The 20,810-nt window shown below is 36.9% G+C and overlaps 3 protein-coding genes and 1 pseudogene across 4 annotated transcripts; 2 read left to right on the top strand and 2 right to left on the bottom strand.

The window, feature by feature from the left end:
• Positions 1 to 223: 223 nt before the first annotated feature.
• LOC118742109 (piggyBac transposable element-derived protein 3-like) lies at positions 224 to 1,687 on the bottom strand. The gene is made up of 3 exons (XM_036474071.1): positions 1,153 to 1,687; positions 618 to 1,093; positions 224 to 544 (listed from the first exon to the last, which is right to left on the bottom strand). The coding sequence occupies exons 1-3, from the start codon at positions 1,685 to 1,687 to the stop codon at positions 224 to 226; spliced, it is 1,332 nt and encodes a 443-aa protein (XP_036329964.1).
• Positions 1,688 to 2,344: 657 nt separating this feature from the next.
• LOC118741304 lies at positions 2,345 to 15,462 on the top strand (annotated as a pseudogene).
• Positions 15,463 to 18,393: 2,931 nt separating this feature from the next.
• On the top strand, positions 18,394 to 19,695 carry LOC118741306. The gene has a single exon (XM_036473240.1). It carries the CDS (start codon positions 18,601 to 18,603, stop codon positions 19,600 to 19,602), a length of 1,002 nt encoding a protein of 333 aa, XP_036329133.1. The 5' UTR covers positions 18,394 to 18,600; the 3' UTR covers positions 19,603 to 19,695.
• LOC118741310 lies at positions 19,643 to 20,336 on the bottom strand. 2 transcript variants are annotated; one of them, XM_036473246.1, is made up of 3 exons: positions 20,283 to 20,336; positions 19,951 to 20,214; positions 19,643 to 19,887 (listed from the first exon to the last, which is right to left on the bottom strand). In XM_036473246.1, the coding sequence occupies exons 2-3, from the start codon at positions 20,188 to 20,190 to the stop codon at positions 19,786 to 19,788; spliced, it is 342 nt and encodes a 113-aa protein (XP_036329139.1). In that variant the 5' UTR covers positions 20,191 to 20,214; positions 20,283 to 20,336; the 3' UTR covers positions 19,643 to 19,785. The 2 variants fall into 2 exon arrangements, with proteins under 2 accessions (XP_036329139.1, XP_036329138.1); XM_036473245.1 differs by having other exon boundaries at positions 19,951 to 20,288.
• Between the last annotated feature and the right edge of the window lie 474 nt (positions 20,337 to 20,810).

Below are 20,810 nucleotides of genomic sequence, written 5' to 3'. Positions count from 1 at the left end.
GGCGACGTGTAGTTTCTGTGTCCGATTGTAAATTAGCTGTTTCTATATTTAACATACAATTAGCAACTTCAGCACGAAAGTTCAGTGAGTCCAAACTTTTAGTTATCTTATTCTCCTGACAGTGCTTGCGGTATTCCATCCATGATGCAGTTATTGCTAGGTCTATAAAGTGCATAATAATACGAATAGTCCATTTTTTGGTGCGTATATTTATTCGGTAATACTAAATCATTTGATGCAATAAGTCTACACCACCCATGCTTTCGTTATAAAGTCGTACTACTTCAGGACGAAACACTTCAATATAACCTTGTGAGTCCTTATCCCACCGTCGAGCTTTGTCCGCTGTACCAATTCCCACGAAGTTTGAAGCCAAGTTTACCACTTTGTTGTCATACCATCTAATAAATATGACTTTTTCATTCTCTTTAATGCATTGAACTGCTGATCCTCGACCACGTTTGGACATTACATTCTTGTCGGGCAAGGGTGGATTTGCAAAGCGATTGGAACGAACAGTTCCAGCTGCATAGATATCTCTGTCCTAAAGAATTTCAAATAATTGAAAAGAAGGGAAGAAATTGTCAAAATACATTTTATATCCTTTCGCTTCCAACAGTCTTGACTACAATGTCATCTAGAGGTGTAGAGGAACCCTGGTAAATAATAAAATCGTAGGGCATGCCACTTTTTCCACATAAAAAGTATACTTTGATTCCCCATGGACAAGGCTTTCCTTTGATAAATTGCTTTGCCATGAATTTTCCCTTGAATGGAATGATTTGCTCATCCACACAAAGATTCTCTTCTAATGGTAATTCCTGCAGCCTCTGGCGAACTTGCTCAATTATGGGACGAACTTTGAATAAGCGATCCTTACAGCCACTTGGACGAGCAGAAATGTCAGTTAAGTGTAGACGTTTTCCCAAGGAATAGAACCGGTTAGACGTCATGCTATTTGAAAAAAACGTCAAGTTCCAACGGCGATCATAGTACATTCGAACGCGTGGCAGCTTGAAACAGCTCATCATAATATGTTGAGCTATAAGTACACGAATTTCATCAGCGGTACAGGGTTTAAAATTTAAGTCTCCTAAAATTTTAAAAACAGAACTTTGGTATCAATAGGTAAATTAAAATGAAAATACCAACCTTTCTGAGTAGCATATATATTTGTATAATATACTGCTTTTACAAAAAACTCGTCATCCAAATATTTTACGAAGAAGGAATACGGTGTCCTTTCTGTAGTGTTTCCATCCGCTGGCGGTGCTGTAAACTGTATCTTATCTGATTTGAATGTACATGCCATCCTAGTCTTCCACTTTATCTCTTTCTTTTTTGTGCATTGAATGACTGGAGTTTCTTCAAGAGAAATTGCATTTTCTCGCAAAATATCGCTAGAATTCAGCCATTCGGCAGCCACACCAGCAATCGCTTCCTCAGAAATTTCCGGCAGCTCCAATTCTTCAAAATCTTCGATATCTTCAATATCCTCCTCAACTTCTGTCGCGTTTTCGACTCCTGTGTCATTACGGGCTATAACTTTCGACTTTGCAGGGCGTATCTTTTCAACCACACACTCAACCGCATCCTCGGCATCATTTTCATAATCTTCTTCTATATCGGAATCTCTTTCCAAAGCATCCAGAATTTCCTCTTCATTAAGTTGACGTCGTGAAGCCATTTCTGAAAAAACGAAACCAGACGCGCAAAAATCTTATAACGAACGTTTACGAAGTGAAAAAAGTCTCCGTTGAGTAATCTTGTCCATTTTAAGGGACAGCGACTTTTTGCTCACGGAGACGTAGCTGGCGCTTTCATTTCCCTTTTTTTGTAAACAAATAAATAAATAAACATACCAGGAATACTTACTAATTTTTTCAGAAAAATTTACTCACGAAATCCACTTTTAAGGAACACTTTATTAGCACAAATTTTTTATTATGAACAGTCACTCACGAGATCCACCTGCGCACTGCGGATTTAGCCAGAAAATTACTTCAATAAACACTTGTCTAAAGCTAATAAACCTTTTGATTTGAAAATGATGCCCCGTGTCAATATTTTTAAACAGGGGTTTAATAAAGTGAAGCTAAACTACGCAAATATTGCAGTCCCTTATAAAGGACATCGCGTCTGAGAGGGTTAACTGACGCCAGCATGAAGATTTCTATACACTGTCTATCTTCTTCTTCTTCTTCACACGAAGAGCGCCTTTTTCGCTTTTGGTGATAAGCAAATTTCTTGGTGATAACAGCAGCTGTTCGGTACTGTAAGTAAATATTTAGGTTACCCCCGACGATTTACGGCTGCTGGTAGTGCTTCAGTTCTAGATCGGTATTCGAGCGAAGCGGATTAATTAATCAAAGCGAGCGGTATTTTATTAAAAGATGTTGTAGAAATAAAAAAGTGGGCAAAATTAAGAATTAAATACATAAATACGAATGCTAGGAATTTTCGAACGGCAAAGAGTAAAAGAAATAAAACAGGAAATTTACCAAATATTTTGTTAATATTTGTTAGAGAAAGAAAAAAAAATCTTAAGAAATATATTTAACAATAATCGAAAATTAAAAAGTGTTTTCGAAAGTCTGTGATATCTATCAAATTGGTGATGTGAAAGATGGAAAAGTAAAGTATTGCAAATTTTGCAATTAAAAAGAAAAATTCCTTAATAATTTTCGAAAAATATTTTAATCTATTTGGTGTTTTGTTTGTTTTTTAGTCTACTACATCAAATCAAATCATTTTTCAAAGCATTACTATGTTTCTTAATTGCCTGCTGCCTGTTGCCGATGATATTTTTGTCATTTGTATGTAAGTATGGTGATCTTGTGTGCGATTACCGACCCGGCATGATCATCATTTACACTATTACATTACTGATATATACATTAATTTATAATTAATAGACAAAATATCAATACATAAAAAATCATACATATGTACATACATTCATATATAGGAAACACGTGGAAGTAAATAAATTTACATATATGTACATATACAGTATTTGAAACACCCTGTTTATGTTTGTATGGGTATTAGGAGGAAACTTTGCACCTTACCAACCCAATATTAAGAAGAAAAGCAATGCATACTCACATTAATGCATATGCACACTAGACTGGGCCACTTTAGAAGCGCACAAAACAAAGTTCGCCGAGCGGCCCTGAGCCTAAAGTATCATTTATATTTCAAGGCAACTTCGAAAAAAAATTTCGGCAGAGCCTAGGAATCGGGCCGTCTTTATTCATTTTACCTAATAGTTGTACTGGAATAAACAAAAAAGTAGCAAAATGTTATTTTATTTTTTACGGGGTACTTGAGATCAAAGAAATTTGGCACAAAAAATAAATGTCTCCTCGAAAGGAAAACATGGATGTATCACACTTCAAGATCCGACTGTGAATGCCAAAGATATGAGGAAACATTTAAAAACGCGACCTTTTTGCTCTGCAAAAAAAAAGGTTTGAAGTTGCCTTGCAAAAATGCTTTAGACTCAAGGGTGTACGGCGAACTTTTTTTCTGGCATGGCCTAATGCACATAAAATATTTCTAATTATACCCACAATACATACATGAATAAGTACACATATGTATGTATGCACGCATTTAATGTACAAACTAGAGATGCCGTTTTAAATCGATTAAATCGAAGATCGATTTTTTGTTGCGATTCGTTCCGTGAATCTATCTAAAAAAATTCGAGAATCAACATTCGATTTTTTGTCAATTGATTATCATTAGAAAATCTAGAAAATTTGAATTTGAGGCCGGTGCAAAAAAATTAAGGGGGCACCTTCCATTTTTATACTTTAGTGAATAAAGGCCTAAGAATTCAATGGCCTGCCTCTCTTTCTCCCCTCTCTCCTCCTTGTTTTAAAAAATAGCCAAAGTGCAAATTAGAACAAAATGTTATTGAAAAAATAAAAGCATTTCAAACCGTTTGCGGAAGCTCGTCGGCATGAAACAATCTTGGCCTCCGTATTGAGTAATTTCATTAGCAGCGAATGTCGATTTACTTTAAAGACTAGTTACTGTAAATTTATGTTGTCAAGTTGTCTTACCTTCAATCTGCAGCCATCGAACTAATGAATTTTTAATAGATGAATATTTCATATATACTATATCGATGGCTGAGTGGAAGATCGACCTATCTCGGCAGCCAGTTCGAAAACGCTCTATTTCAAAAAAACTTTTCAAGAACGCCCTATTTCAGATTTTAATTGAAAAACACCCTATCTCAAAATTCAATTCAAAAACGCCGTATCACACTTCAAAATGTATTGAAAATATGCTGATATAGGGCGTTTTTGAATCGGCAGCTGCGATAGGGCGTTTTTGAAACGAATTCTGAAATAGGGCGTTCTTGAAAAGTTTTTTGAGATAGAGCGTTTTCGAACTGGCTGCCAAGATAGGTCGATCTTCCACTCAGCCATCGATATGTACACTCAATCCCCCCCACATAGGGGACCCTTTTGATATGCGGTAGTGACAGTTTTGTTTTTGTTTATTAAATCTCCATTCATTTTTTATAATCTGATTTTAAAACTCTATACAAATAAAAAAAAAAATCAACAAAGGCTACAATTATACAAATGACCGGCAGTGTATAAGTTAATGATACTTTCTTTAAAATTTTCGGGTATGCAGTTTTGTAGCCCTTTAAATTTTTATATTTTTAATAATATCAGTACAATAAAGTGCTAGTTTCAATTGGCTACAAAATATTTTTACACATTTGCTTTACATAAAAATGGGTCACAAAATTGCATAGTAAATTTTTTATAAAAACGATAGTTAAGGAGTGAAATATAGAAAACAAAAAACAAATTTTAAGAATCTCTGCATTGCAAAAACAAATCGGTTACCTTTATTGGGCTAGAGTGTGGAATAATACACCATTTTCCTAGGTAGGGCTAAGAGTTTAGAAATTTCTGTTGAATGCTCATACATTATCTTAAAGCTCATACATTATCTTAAAGACAGTATATAATTTTTGTTAAGTTTTTGCGGATTGCTAGCTACCTGATAACTTTTGGATACTACTTACAATATTCGCTCTGATCCAGTACTCCATGAACTTACTGGTTTTTACTCGAACTTGCAGGAAGTTACAGCAAAAATTATCCCCTACTCCAAAGTATTGTAAATGAAAGCGATTTTGGGAGAGTTTTGTTCCTTTTGTTAAAATCATGAAAAATGGCAAGCTATCACTGGTTGACGTTTTTATAGGGAAAATGATTTTTTTGGTCCCGTGCTTTTTGTTGGTACTCATTTTTTACTTTCACTTCAGAGAGTAATTTTGCTGTTTGACATTTTTACAGGATTTGACACGAAAAGTATTGGATCAGAGCTAATGTTTGTGATTTCAGTGTTGGTCAAATTGCAGTGTTTTGTTTCTGTAAGAAAATTAAGTACTTAAAAGGCGTTATTTGACAAAATATATGACCCGATCTTGTGAGATCGATTTATTTTTTGACGACTTCTTCCTGCCTCGATTATTAATATTTCGATTCGAATCAATTCAATAATCATATTTTTTATTTCGATCTGGCATCTCTAGTACAAACGCATTAGAAATGTCAACCAATTCTTTGCTTGAAGCAGCAGCGTCCGCTTATTCGAGTGAATGCATATTTTCGTGGTTTTATTATAAGCTGATAACGGCGCAACCAATAAAATATGTATGTATATGTAAATGCATATATAAAAACATATATGCATGCCTTATATTTGAAATACGTATTTATATTCCGGCCGGCATGAGACCAGACTTTAAAAGCTGCATTGGAAGAAGAAATTTTATTTTCATTTTTTTTTCAAGAAATTATAAAATAAAATTTAAAACTCAAGGTCAGTTTCAGGAAGGTACAGTAAATGCGCGTTAAAATTATTTTTTATTTAATAATGCCAATTTGTTGGTTTAATAAATCAGGCAGAACAAGGGGTATTGGGGCTCAAAAGATTTTAGAATCTTGCGTTATTTGTGAATGGCCTATATACATACCTACAGGTTCTCCAATTAATAATAAAAAACGTATACAAATTTCCTAAAAAACGACCTCAAGCTCCAACACCGATAACTAATAGCAAGAAAAATTCCTGCATATGTATGTGAATACCTAAGTATAAGAGGTCGAACAGTGGAAAAATTTAATGGTTCTAGCTTTTGTCTAGCCAAGCCCCTACAAAGAGTATTCGTCTCAAGTGGAAGTCGACGAAAAAATAGCCCGCTACGTATGAGAACGTTGTCGGCTAGATAATCAGTGGGCAACTTTTAGTCAGCATTACTTAAAAAATTATACCCTTCCCTCTGACAGGGTAAGCAAATCTGAAGTTCTCTCCTTCATATTGCCTTCTATGTTTACCTACTCATAAAAATCTCGAAGATCCAATGAGACCACAAAATAGTTCCGGTATCATACAGACGATTTAAGTTTTCAGCCTGGCGCGCCTTTGCTACCCTTGATCATTTAACGGCCTTGTATCTACGATTTACAGTTATATCGTAATACTATTGACAAAAGTTGAAAAGAGTTAAATACTAGTTTACAAGCTCTTAGTAAATCATTCTTTTGGAGAAGTCGCTTCAACCCTTTTCAAGGTTCTTCTACTGTGATTTCTAACACGTCTGCCTATTGCAACGGACGGTTTACTGCCTATCCATTCTATCTATTGAGAACACGACCACAACAAGCTTAATATTTATCTATTGTGTGTCCAAAAAGCCTCATTTTGCATAATCTGCAGTTCTCATGAAAGTAAATTCCTAGTTTAAATAGTCAAGTGATAGTTCTGCCTAGAATCTACCATAAGTTTCTCTAAGCTTTTAACAGCGCTCTAGGACGATGAAAGGTTCCTTATTAATGATATATGAGAATCTGAATAGCCACTTGGCTTTCCGTTAAGATCCCACTGGAAGACCGCATATATTTCTATAGCATGTATTTGTCTGTCTGGCGGCTGCTGCGGTGTACTGGTAAGCAGTTCGCGCTTCCACTTTGCAGGGTCTGGGTTCAAGCCCTGGCCAAAGCAAACATCGAAAAAAAAATTAGAAAGAAGATTTTTTCTTAACAGAGGTCGCCCCTTGCCTCCCCTTTGTGTGACAATAATACTTTCGTTAAGCAATGCTGCAAAATTGTGGATGCTTAGGGCCGTATTCACAGTATTCAGTTAACAAAGAGATTAAATTAGCATGCCCTTATAGTTAAACTCTTTTTGAATTTGAAATTTTTTCTGGCAACGAAATTTATTTTTCGAATTTGTATAATTTCAGGCGATATAAACTTTCATAGTTATTACACGGCTCTGAATGGGTATGAATGCATAGTTCAACTTTTGTTGTTGGTTAAGTTAACAATAGTTTAATTACGTACTGCGAATTCGGCCATTTTGGTGTAAAAGTAATTTTGAATTATCGCTCGGAAATAAACAATGCAAAGATATACTTTGTGGAAAAGACTGATTTTGTACATATGTATATAGATGATTTACTCACTAACGTTATCATTGAAAAATCATTTGATACAATCATACTGAGCCCGGTGAAAGCGGCTAGGAAGCCAATCAACAAAAAAAAAATGACGTGTTGATTACATATCACGCGAAAGGAAGCAATATATCAAGTGATTTAAATAGAAATACCTTGATATATATGTATGTGTATGTAGATTATGGTGGTCCACTGGTCCTGCTGTCAATCCCCCAGGATTATAGAAAATAGGAAAAAGAAACCCGCATTTTTTATTTTGAAGTTTTTCATATATCTCACATTAATAAAATACATGTTTTCATAGAGTTGTTATTAGACCGTTAAAAATATAAATTTGTTGATTGAATTATAAAATTTCCCTTCAGAAATCTTGACAAATAAAACTGTGAATCTTATTTAACTTCAGAACTTTACTAACTATTTTTTCATAACAAATAATCTCTTACGAACAACTCAAAATATTTTGAAATGGGGTTGCCACCTTTCAAAAAAATATTGAAAATATTTATTAAAAAATGTAAGCTTATTTAATACAGCCAATCGGATATGAAACAAAAGGCGTATGCACACACCAACTATGAACTAACATGTTTTTAAGTGGGGAGTGATCCCATTTATAATTTACTTTTCTTTTATTTTAGATAAGGGGCAACCCAATCCAATAGTAGCTGTGAACTAAAGTATTATCAAAAACCTGTCATTAGGCACATCAATATTGAATCAGTTTACTTAACTTACATAGTTACCCCATCTTAGCTTATAAATGGGTGGCAACCCTGCTTTAAAACATGTTAGTCGAAAGCTAGGTTTAACGCCCATTTGGTAATGTTAAATAAGCTTACATTTTTTAATAACCGTTGTTGTATTGTTTTTTTTTTGGGAAAAGTGGCAACCCTATTCTGAAATATTTTTTTAGCTACTTCAAACGGTTTCAGTTTTATTACAGATATTTAAAAATCATTGAGTCTTTTAAATATTTGAAATTTATATTTGCAACAAACCTGTGGAAAACATCGGGCAGAATGAAGAAAATAAACAAAGTCGGTGAGCTGTGCGTGTGTGATGTGGTTACGAACACACAAAATAACAAAAGTTTGTGTATAAGAGATAATATTATCGGTTATGAAAAATAGTAGTAAAATTTTAAAGTAAACCTCGTAAACTTACTTAATTTCGTACGGAAACCCGGTTTATTTACGAGGCATTTACGCGTTTAAATGAATATCCATATAATTTTATTTTCGTATGGTTTCTAAAGGAAAATTTTATTATTCGGTCAAAAAATATTGATTTTTAACGTATTTATAGCAACTCTTCGAATAAATTTATTTTTCCCATATAAAATGTATCCATGGGAAACTTCAAAGCCCCGGCGGCACAACCGATTTGAAAACAAACAAATAACGGGTCTCCTTATTTTTGAATTTTGGACCAGCCTAATGTTTATACATGATGAAATATGTACCCTTTTTAAATGTTCAGCCACCAGCGTCATTTAATAGAAACAAAAAACTCCAACTTCTCTTATTACTCATGAATCGTATTTTCTTTGTGATGATAAGCAGTAGGCGGCACTCAACAAAGAATATAAGCGGGCACAACCATACGCATGCAGTTACAGAATGTATGTATCTTTGTGCATAATGCGGGAATATTTGCTTGATTTTTTTTACTTACATACTCGTATGAGTATTATGGCTAGACGTGTATGTACGTAAACGTAATCGCCTAAGCGATAATGGCGATATACGGAAACCGAAACAGTGTCAAACTGTATGTCTAAAAGTTTTGCAAGTTTTAAAGAGTTTTTTTTTTATTGTTACAAAAGGTGAAACTTCGAGTTATATGGATTTTGTTGTAGTGTTAAATATATCGAAAATAACCCTCAACCGAAAAATCGTCTTAGTTCGTCTCAGAAGCTTATCGTAGTGCGCAGCGACATTAAGGTTTCTCTCAGAGAGATATACATACATACAACTGCACGCATTGTTTTGATCGCAACTGAGATTTATATTTGATTTCAATAAATCAATCTTCACTGATACTAAACCATGATACTTATTGGTTATGGTTCATCGTTCTAGTTTTGAACTAAAGTTGAAGTTAACAACACTTTTTTCAGTTGCTGTTCCAGAGAGAGAAACGCAACAACAACCACCCGGAAAGCGGTTGATATTTATTTGGGTAGTCCGGGTAGTCGGATAGAGAGTAATATTTATGCGGATACCTGTGTAGTTTATATTTGTTTGGGTATCCAAGTAGAGGCTACTATTTATCCGGGCTCCTGAGTAGCGGTTATCTTTGTCTGGGTACCCGGTTATTTTTTATTTATAGTTAAGTAGTACATATTTTTAGGCTTTGTTTTCTGCATAAACTTCCGCAGTCTAATAATAATAGATAAAGGTCCCAGTAGAACTTAAGTTGTGCTTACGTATAAATGTACAAAGAAGCAAATCTTAGGAGTTGTTACTTTTTTGAAAAAAAGTGTTTTACATATGTACATACTAAAAAAAAGTAAAAATAACCAACCACTCGTGTTCATATAACAGTAGTTGCGTATGTTACGTATACGCCCCGTAGAACCATAAAAAGAGTCATCAAACGCGTTTTTCGCACGCCTTAACTTAAAAGTCATCTTATTTAAAAGTGATTAAATATTGGTGTGGTAGATTTTTACACAGTATATTACTTTCTTCATGTGTATAACAATTTTAGAAAAATAGAGTTTTATTTTCTCAAAGTAATTTTTGTTTCATTAGTCTTATTTCGCTAGATTCATTCATTTTAGCAAGAAGAACCTTTTTATCGTTTAGTTGCAACATTTTGGAGTATCTAAAATGAATAAAATTAAAAAAAAAATCGTCAAATTTCAAAAATCATAAAATATCTGCGACAGATATTCTGCATGCTGCCAACCTCCATTGCCTTTAATATAAACATTATATTCTGATTTTTTCGAGTGACAATGAAAAAATTAGGAATTTCGCTACATTTTCGCCTAAGTGAACGTTTTAAGGCTGAAATTGTTGAAATATTTATTTTTTTTTATTGGACTTTTTTCTGAAACTCCATTGATTGAAATATATGCAAGAAGAATGCTTTAGCGGTTTTTTTTCTGGCGGAAGAAAGAAGTGACACTAAAAAACAATTCGAGAGATTTGATTATATGCACGCGAAGGAGATTTATTTTTAACCGACTTCCAAAAAAGGAGGAGGTTATCAGTTCGTCGGAATATTTTTTTTTTTGTTTCTGTTTTATGTATGTTACCGCATAACTTTGGACGACGTCAACCGATATCGATAATTTTTGCATTCTCAGCGGTGAGCCCATACTAATCTGGTTTAGATCCGATCGTTGGATAATGAAATATATATATGTTTTTTTATATGAGAATTGAAGTCGGTTTTGTTTTTTGCTTAAATATTACTTGTTATTTCTCATTAATATTCATCACGTGCTGAAGAGAATTTTGATTTCGCAGCGGTAAACCATTAAAACATTGTTAAAAGGATTGTGGTTAGTCTCCAACTGCTGCTGTATTTCTCCTTGGATAATTGCTATCATGCGAACATTTGAATTGGTAAATTGTTATCTTCGAGGTCTGATTTTTATGAAAACTAAAGTTAAACAAAACAAAACATTTTCAAAAAAAAAATGGAAAGCAAAATTGCCGTGAGATTTTTATCGACACTCACTGTACAGTATCCAATACAAAGCCTATCGGCAAAATAAGCAATAAAGGAGCCTTCCAACAAATATTCCGTTTGATCCTTGGAAGCATAGGCCCTTCCGTGCTCGATTCCTTGCCCATTTTTTGCATGGAGTTGCCAGGTCTTCTCATTCAGCTTCGGTTGGAAATCGAAAATTTTCATAAAATAATAATGAGGAAGTAAAAATTTAACATTGCTCCAGAAATGCACTAATACACCTACTGCGTTTTAGTTCATTTTCCAGTTGTTTTGGAAGCATACCTTCTCGTTTACCTTGAGGGAGGTCTATTGGTAGATCTCCTAACACAGCTGCCAAAGAGAGGGTCTGAATTAAAAAAAACACTATCTAAACGCGTTTATTTATGTAGAAGAAATCTCCAAATTGCTGACTGGGGACAAGGCAATTTTGTTATTCTATATATACATAAACATATATGTATATCTGCACTTACATACATATGTATAAGTATATGAATATACAAGTGCTCACAATTAGCTCAAATATGCAGACTCAAATCCGGCACGCTGTCTGAAATTTAGACGCCAAAACGCTTACACACACTTACATATGATTTTTTTGCTTTTGATTAATAGATACGGGTAGACATTAATTACTTTCATCATTCATTAATAATATATATATAATATAATATATTTTTTTGTATGCACATAATTTTAAATTCAGACCCTTTTCGTCATCACATTTCAGGTGTCCATTAAAGTGACGAGCTGGTTAATTATGTGCTTAGCCTTAAATACCCCACACTCACCATTTCCAAATCGAAGAAAATTCGTACTCTTATCGATACACCACGCAATGCGGGAATATTTCACTTTCTGCTTCAAGTTAAAGATCAGTGTGACTTTGAACAAATAAAACGCTACTACGCAGACAATCTGACGGATGCACGTGATAAAGCTGGCTACTTGCGTTTTCCCAAATTACGCCAAAAATTGGTAACGTGTTGGGGCCACTACGCGTGGGTGAATGATAATAGGTGAGTAGAATAATTTAATTTTATTCCAAAAAAAGCTTTAAGTTCTTTACTTTTTCCTAGAAAGTTAACACAGTAAATAAGCTTGATGAAACGCAAAAGCTGTGAATGTAAATTCGGCAGGGTTTCGGCTTTTCTGTTATTAGAAAAGCAGGCTTACAAATACACATGAAAGTGTATTTCCTTTGTTATTTCATTCGCCTCAGGCAATTCTCAACAGATGTATGAAAGACGTTTTTCATATAGAAGTGGCATAAAATAAAATGAAATGCGTGGAAATACATAGATGCTTGGAAGCGCTCAGTAAAAACAGAATTTTGCTATTACTTCATTGAGGAAACTCTGAAATTGTCGTTGATGAGCAGCGAAGCAAAGATGTAGTCATCTTTTTCGCGGATTCTTGGATCGTTGACTCATACTTCCACACGAAGGCATATTTTCCCATTAAAAATGCCCTCTATGAGTGCCATGCGGAAGTTATTCCATATTAATAGTATAGTGTCTGTTAAACCATTTACTATCCCGGATCAACCAGTGGCACTCCAATAATTTCGTTTCGGTATTTCATCAAAACTATTGAAAAAGCGTGTTTTCAAATGTTTGGGATGCCTTTTCTTGAGAGCAATCGGTGGAGTAATGGTGCTATAGCACAGTGCGACTCTTCTTGATTCTCGCTCATAAGAATTTTGATATCTCAGAGTGATCACAATTGACCCGTAGGTCATTAGTTGCAGCTGTGGTGTATCCTTCAACTCTCCTTAGTAGATCAAAAATCGGTGGTAGTAGGGAGTCGCTTATCTCGTCGGCTTTATCTTTCCCTTCCAGGAACCCAGCAGAGACGTGACTCAGGGAAGCCAGCGATACACGACAATTTCGACTTTACTACTTTGGACCCTAATGTTTTTAAAGCTATATGGCTGTCAATAAATACAGTGAGGTTTTCTAACGGAGACCTACTATTTCGTATGAGAAAAGCCGCCTTCTCTATGGAGTTAGCCAACGGTGTAAATGGAAATATCGTCATTTACCGACAGTAGGCCGGCGTCCCAATCTTCCCTTGTTGGAAAATACATAGATGCCATATTCGTGGGTCCGCCACTGACTGGCATGTAGTTTAACCCCCAAAACCCCCCGCTGGATCCGCCACTGATCTGCACGCTTGAACGCATTCCTGTGACAAACAAGAAGTCTACATTTATCCCGCTATTTGAATTCCAGAGAAATTTTAGGCGAACCAAATCAGAACCAATTATTATGTACTTTCTCCCTCTTCTTGTCTTGCCTTATATCTACAACTTTGTTGAGAATTAGGGACATAAGCACTGACAATTTACTTTTTTGCTGTATTTCTTCAGCTCCTTTAACATCAATAATCAGGTTTTGCTCAGCGCACGCAGCTATCGCGGACGTCCGGTGAATGACAGCAATATACAAGACTTCGTTAGCGAATTGGCAACCAAATACATACCATCGGACTTGCCACAATGGCAGGTGATTGTCATACCCACCGCAACCGAAAATACAACACCTTTGGCACCGATGTCACAAACTATGGTATACCTACCTATGCGCTTAACGATCATTTGCGAGCAAGTGACTTATTTTTCTTATCTCGCCCTAGGATGATCACTACTACGTGCTGGTGAAGGTACATCATCTAATCATTGCCGAAGTGGAAGATCTGCACATCAGCGAAATACTGATGCTGCAAGAGAATGGACGCAAAGCTGTGATCGACATCGATCAAATGGGCAATGGAGGGAAAGCACAACCACGAACCCGTTCACATACCCCGCCTCATCAATCACATAGGCGCCCAAATAGTAAATACTTGGAACGCTTTCATCTACGAGTACGAGTCACTGGAAACGCCAGACGGTTATAGGCCAGTACCCATCACCAATGTTACCCAACTGCTTTCAGTGCTGCTGATCGTCGTGGTAAATGTGTGCCTGGACTACAGGCGCACTATGCAGTTGCACCAAAAGCTGCGTCGCCGCTACAATGTGCAGAAGGATAATTGCGGGCGGTTGAATGTACTCACCACGTTGCTACTCAAAGAAATCGATAGACGTAATCTCTCATGGCCTGTCGCATGGATGGCCATTTGCACATCGTGGCATCCAGCGAATATAGCCAAGACATGGACCATGTTCCTGTGGCGCGTCAACATTAACAACACGGTGCTGCTGCCCTATCGCATCTACTGTGAACTGATGGCCATGAGCGATATTGTCTTCAAAGGGCAAACGTATCTTACGCATACACATATCGGACGTTTATCGATCTACCTGCCGATGATATTGTATGCACAAATAGAATTCTTTAAAATATGCTATGAAATCTTCAAAGCGCCAGTTAATATCTACGAGGAGCTCTTCGTGAGTCCCTCCAAAGAAGCTAATATTTTGCAAATGAAATCCTACTCGGTCGCAAGATCGTCTCATTCTCCAAGTCCATTAATGCGGCCGAGTTACGGCAGCGGCACAATTTCGGCGCAGAGGTGCGCGAGTCCGACTTTGTGCTGTCGTGTCTGGCTGGCGCCTTGCGCGACTACTTCGCCATGCATAGAAATATGGCGCCAGTGCCTGAGGTGCTCAATACCACATGTCGCACCATTTCTAAGGGTTACTTCACCGAAAAGACGGGTAATAAGGCGGAACACATCGGCGGCGTCGTTTTTCTGCAGCTGCCGCTGGAGGCGCCTGGATGGGAGCATGCGCGCAAAATGCATTCGATCATCGACAATATACGACGCAAGCAGATTATGATCTATCTGGCGTCGATGGGTCAGACGCGATTTGATCTGCTGACCGCCTTGGTGCCGCGTGTGCTAACAAAGGCCTGTTTGAATTTCTTTTCTCACAACTTCCCCGTTACCCTAACGGAAATACATGGCTCATCGCCGGACTTTCAAACGCTCTGGGGTCATGCCGGGGAGGATGTGCTACTCTTCAGACCACCGCAATCGAAAACATGTAGGGCTATTGAGTATTTTATTTAAAGAAGTAATGAAGTTTGGGTAAAAATCTGTTTCCTCTTCTTTTTTAGGTTTATCGCTGAATATTCACCGTTTCGGGGACCGATATCGTTTAGCTATAATGGCCGACACGCAGTTGGGACCGGATCATGCTCTGATATCACGCGCATTCGAGAACTACATTGAGACTGTAGCGCTTTAAAAGAATTCTTACTTATTTATTAATTTCTGTGATTAAGTCGTTTTGTAATAAATCTGGGTTGACAATATTCCAAGTAGGAAGTAAAGTTTTTTCGGGTGTTTTTCGGGTTGTAGACGGCCGGTATTGGCATACCATCGACGTGTAGATTGGACTGCGGTTTGATCTAATTCGTTCAATGCGATTGCCGGAGCAGTAAACGACGAAGTTCATTTAAAAATGTAGGAGAAATGTTTTCTCGAACGTCAATACGTCCTGTGTTGGCTTCCGCATCTACAGATGTTTAAAATAATGAGAGTGGCCAGTGACAGGACACTATAATGGTGGGTTGAGTGGACGAGCAAAGAGGTGGTTGGTGTCGTGGGCAGAATCTCCACATGCTCACACCAACTCTCTCACGGTTTTCACCCTCCAAGGAGCGCTGAAATATCAGTGTGATATATCACTGGACAGCAGGTTAGGCGATAGCGCTCAGTTTGGTTCCCACGACAACCGGAGCTACGTAACCGGAGCGACCCAGATTTATATCTGGCCGCCCCAGGATAACTCCCCAAAAACTCGGCGGAATTGTGTAAGCTTTCACAACAACATTTCGCGCCGTGTGGTGTGAGATGAACGCTAGACTTCCACTGGTGATCGTCATAGAGAACATTTTAGTCCACGAAGTTCAGAAACTTCGTTCCTAGGATCGGAGCAAACAATATACCAAGTTCATCCATAAATACTGTCAGTTCCTCGATCTTACTGTGGAGTCCATGGCACTGAAACTGTAAGATTTTAAATGGAGCCAAGACCTCCTTGGTCATATGGACAGTGGCGTTAGTTGAGTAGGGTTTAGTGGGCATTGGAATAGATGTCTCGAGTCGGGGGGTGTCCCTCCGCATTCCTGGCACTCGTCTGGCACATCTACATTTACTCCGCTCAGGTGCGAGTCCATGTCTGGTGGTTGCGTGCCCTAAACGGCATTCACAGGTCGAGAGGCTACATAACTCGAGACTGACTCCCAGTGAATGTCGGACTAGAGGTTGCTTTATGAACCTCCGGGCCTCGTCCTCCAGTTCGTACAGATGCCTTCTGACGTGCCGTACAACAACAACAACTTAACCGAAAAAGAGTTCGGATGGAATCGTCTCTTTCATACGTAGTAGAAGTATAATATGCACATACATACGGATCTGGACCGGGAATGAACTCAGTGTCAGCCGAAGAAGAGCAACAGCTCTTATTGGGATAAAATCGGCTGTCGGGGAAATGAGTATTCGAAGTAATTGGGTGGTAAAAAACAAAAACTAACCGTCCTCCGTTACTTTTAAATGTCCTAACTTCGAAGCTTGGTTCATTGTGTACAAATTCTTCCACAATGGCTATGTTCAACCTAAAAAAAAATATGTTTATTTAGAATAGGTACATCCAATATCAAACAATTGTTACGAATTGTTACTAGTACTTGCAAATTTTTACTGGAAATGCATTCTATAACCCACAATATTTGCAAGAGAGAGCGAATACGAGAGCGTAACAACCCGAGAGAGCTGCAAATTCTTGCCTGTAAAAATTTTACTAGCAGGAATTTGCACTAGTCAAATAGTAAGGTTATGTTTCAAATTCAAATGTAAACAAACTGTTCAAGAGGATAATTTGATGGAAACATAAGGTGTGTACTCGTATTGAGAGGACAAAATTCTCCAGCAGCAAGAGTTCTGAGAATTTAGCAGCATTCGCTTTCAAAGAGACGAAATATCAACAAAAGTACGAGAACGCAAAATTTGCAAAAACTTGCAACCTTCGAAACAACTTGCACAGTTGCCACTGGTGATTAATTTGGCAATTTATTTTCTGCTTGGTGCATTTTCCTCCGATTAGGCATTTTATACATTTCAATAGTTTTGGATAAGAAAAACCTTTTTAAAATACGATTTAATTATATCGGAATGAATAAGTTATTTTTCTCATAATTATTTGTGATATCACATGGTGACGCATTAAAAACAATAGTATATCCTCCAAACACCCAATCCAATTGATCCAATAAAATGTAATAGAGTAGGTTTAAAATTATAAAATTTTCATTTCAACAATCAACCCACCAAAACCGAAAACTTCAGCAAAACAACATTTCAGATTGCTGCATTTAAATCTATTTTGGTATATTTTAAGGTAAATTATGGTACAAACGAAAAATGTCATACGGCAACCATAGTCAGCACATACTAAAGTAAAAAAACTGGAGATTAATAGCAAATTAACGAAAAATATACTCAATGAATGTTGTGCTTATTAAATTTACGCACTTTTTAGTTGTATACTAGCATTACAAATAAAAATTGCAATAATAACTCAAAAAGGCCATATTTTCTTTTGTTTATTTACAAACATGTGTTTGTGATCAGCTGATTTTCTTACTTGCAAGTTTTAGCTGGGAAAAATTTTTCCAGCAGAAATTTGCAGCTCTCTTTCATATTTTGCTCTCTCAATTTCCCCTACTTTGCAAGTTTTTTGGGTACGAGAACGCAAAACCAGTAAGTTTTCTAAAACTTTAGATAGTTGGGCGTACGAGTACACACCTATAATTTGCCTTCCCTAACTCGCAAGACGTTGCAAGAATTTACAGGAATTTACCAGAAAGCGTTCCCGTACTCGGTTCTCTGGCTTCTTTTGCCTTTTGACAGTTTTAAAGGTTTTAACCCCGAAAAGTTGGGGAACGCAACTATAATTAGTGAAATGAAAATATGGATGAAAATTTTAAATCTATTGTATATTTTTTTTATTTTTATGACGATGGGAACTATTCCCAATAAAAAAAAATGTGCGCCAAAAATTAACCGTCAGAAAGTGTCAAAATGGCTTAAGTTGCAAGTTTTTACTAGTTTTGCGTTCAATAACTTTTTCTGACAATTTTCTCTTACTCTCAATTTTACTCTCTTTTTTTCTTTTACGCTCTCGCTGCAAGTTGGAAAAGTTATAGAATGGACCTAATGAATTTCTCTACATTTCTCTTACAGAAGGCCTATATTCGGATTATCTCATTCATACTTTGTTCGCCTGATTTGACTGCATTACCGAAAATTGATATTTTACATCAGACTCACAAGTCAAAATGGGACAGATATTTTTGAATGTTAAAAACAATTTCAAATACAAATAAGCTCTTTATACCCTTTTTTCGTCCGTTTCCAATATATTTTGTAAGGGACTTTCAAATTAATTTCAAGCAATGGACCCTACAGGCGAGGAAGATTATCGTTCACATTTGAGGACACATTTTAGGCATATAATTAAGAATCCGAAATTACAAGTAAGCACCAATAGTACCGTTCCAAGTACCGTGGACCGTTCCAAATTGACAGAGTTTTACCAACTGCAGCAGTGTACGGCGCAGCAATACAAGGATCATGTGCAGCGTACGCAAAAGTTAAATGAATACGACAACTACCAACAGCAGCGCAGACAAGCATCGCATTTAAGCGGTGGCGATGCAGACCGCGCACTCCATGATGCACATGTCCCTGATCTTAGTAGTCAAGCCGATAGTTACCGTGGCAGCTGCTACAATGAAAGAAACAGTTTTAATCGCCAATCTCACTTCAAGTCAAAGGCAATGGCTGCACTGCCAGTGCCCGGCGGCGCCAATCAACATAAATACCATAGTGATGACGCCAATGTGTTTTTATATGAAACTGACTCTAATATTGGCGGCGGTGGACCAGGTTCTGAGGAAAGCAATAAATCTCTGAAGTCTTCGAAAACAGTGGTGAGTAGGAAGAGTTCGCAAGATTTGCGCAAAATGGTCAAGTCACAGGTCAAGCTGCAAGAAGTGATTGATGAAACCTTGAAACAAATGTGTTGCAGTGATCCTGAGCCATTGCCTGAGGGTGTAGATTGCCGTTTAAGAGATCAAGGTGAACAAATGGGCTTACAGAAGACATCCGGCTCATGCAAACGCTGCACTGATAAGATATATTCGCGTTCAAGTCAAAAAGATGTTATGACTGAGATTTCCAAGGGCGACTTTTTGGAAAGTCGCTCGGGCGACACACTCACGATTTCGGTGGATGATGTTGTCAACTCCAAAGTGATCAATCCCATGATACGTAAGCTACAGCGTATGTATCTGAATAATTTGCGTGAAGAAATGTCTCTGATGGAAGATCTGGAACGCCTGCCACATAAGGTTAACGAGGTATATAAAGCAACTATATTCAAGCAGAAAGAATGAGATGTGCAGGAGTTATCGAACAGGAACAGGAACCGAAGTATACGTGTAATATTCTTAAACATTTATTTTTTTGTAAACCTCAATTATGTGCCGCATTTTTTCCGATTAAAAATGTTTGCATCGAAATTCATCTTTCAGCCTTAAACTATCTTACTTTATAAGAAAACTTAGCATTTGAACAAGTCAACCGCTTCTATAGATATCCTTGCAGTTATTTAGGAATTCCACCATCATACTGTATGCGTCTTCATCGAGGCCGGGCTCATCTTCAGCAAATAAAATGGCCTACAGATTGTAAAATAAGTTTAGTATTTGAAGAGCAAAGTATTTAAAGCGTTGTAACTTTACCTCTTTTCCATCGATGGCATCACCGCTAATTGGTTTTCCGATGACTTCTATCCAGCTGCCGACACGTCCACCAGTTGGATCTTGCAGTTTTACGCGTATCTTTTGTTTGTCTGTGGACATTGCAATGAGGTTTGTACCAGCTTCTTCTTCGATGCGCAAAATTATGCTCACGTATTGGCCATTGAATTTGCGCAGCATGCCGCCATTTACAAATGTTCGTGGTTCAAAAGCCGGTGCCATAATTGTTCAAAAATACTTTTAAAGCTGAAATTAGTCAAGAACGTAAACCTACCGGTACGTAAACCCGAGTCAGCTGACACGATCTGTCTTACCAAAGCGCCATGTAAATGAAAACTCAACACCGCAGAATTTTTCTGTAGTTGTAGCCGGTAGCGCAGAAATCTGCGGAATTTAGATTTTTCCGTGTCAGCTGATTTCTCCTTCTTTAGATGGTTGCCACTTCGTCAGTTTTACAGATGGTAAGAAAGATATAAGTTCCTATTCAAAATATGTTCAAAATATTTGAAATTTACTATTGAATAAAGTTTTTGTTGAAAACTAAGTAGTTTATATTTAGCTAAAATCTATTATAGCACGATAAATTGTAGTTGAAAGGGTAAGTTTATGAAAAGGCATTGATGAGTGGCAACAGTGTAGTAAGCAACACTGAGGGCTCCAGTAATCGACAAAATTCTGCGTATACAGACTGCGTTTAAGTATACGTTCTGCGTTCTCGACTAATTTCAGCTTAATGCAAGAAAATAAAACAATTGCGAAATGCCGCCAAACGCCACTGAAAATTTAACGTCAAAATCAGCTGTACGTAGTGTTTGAAAACGTAATGCAGGTTTTTTTTTTTT

The sequence above is a fragment of the Rhagoletis pomonella genome, unplaced genomic scaffold (genome assembly GCF_013731165.1).
Source record: "Rhagoletis pomonella isolate Grant_MI unplaced genomic scaffold, Rhpom_1.0 Rhpom_scaffold_00006, whole genome shotgun sequence".
Classification (NCBI taxonomy): Eukaryota; Metazoa; Arthropoda; class Insecta; order Diptera; family Tephritidae; genus Rhagoletis; species Rhagoletis pomonella.
This window is presented reverse-complemented; position numbering and strand designations above follow the sequence as displayed.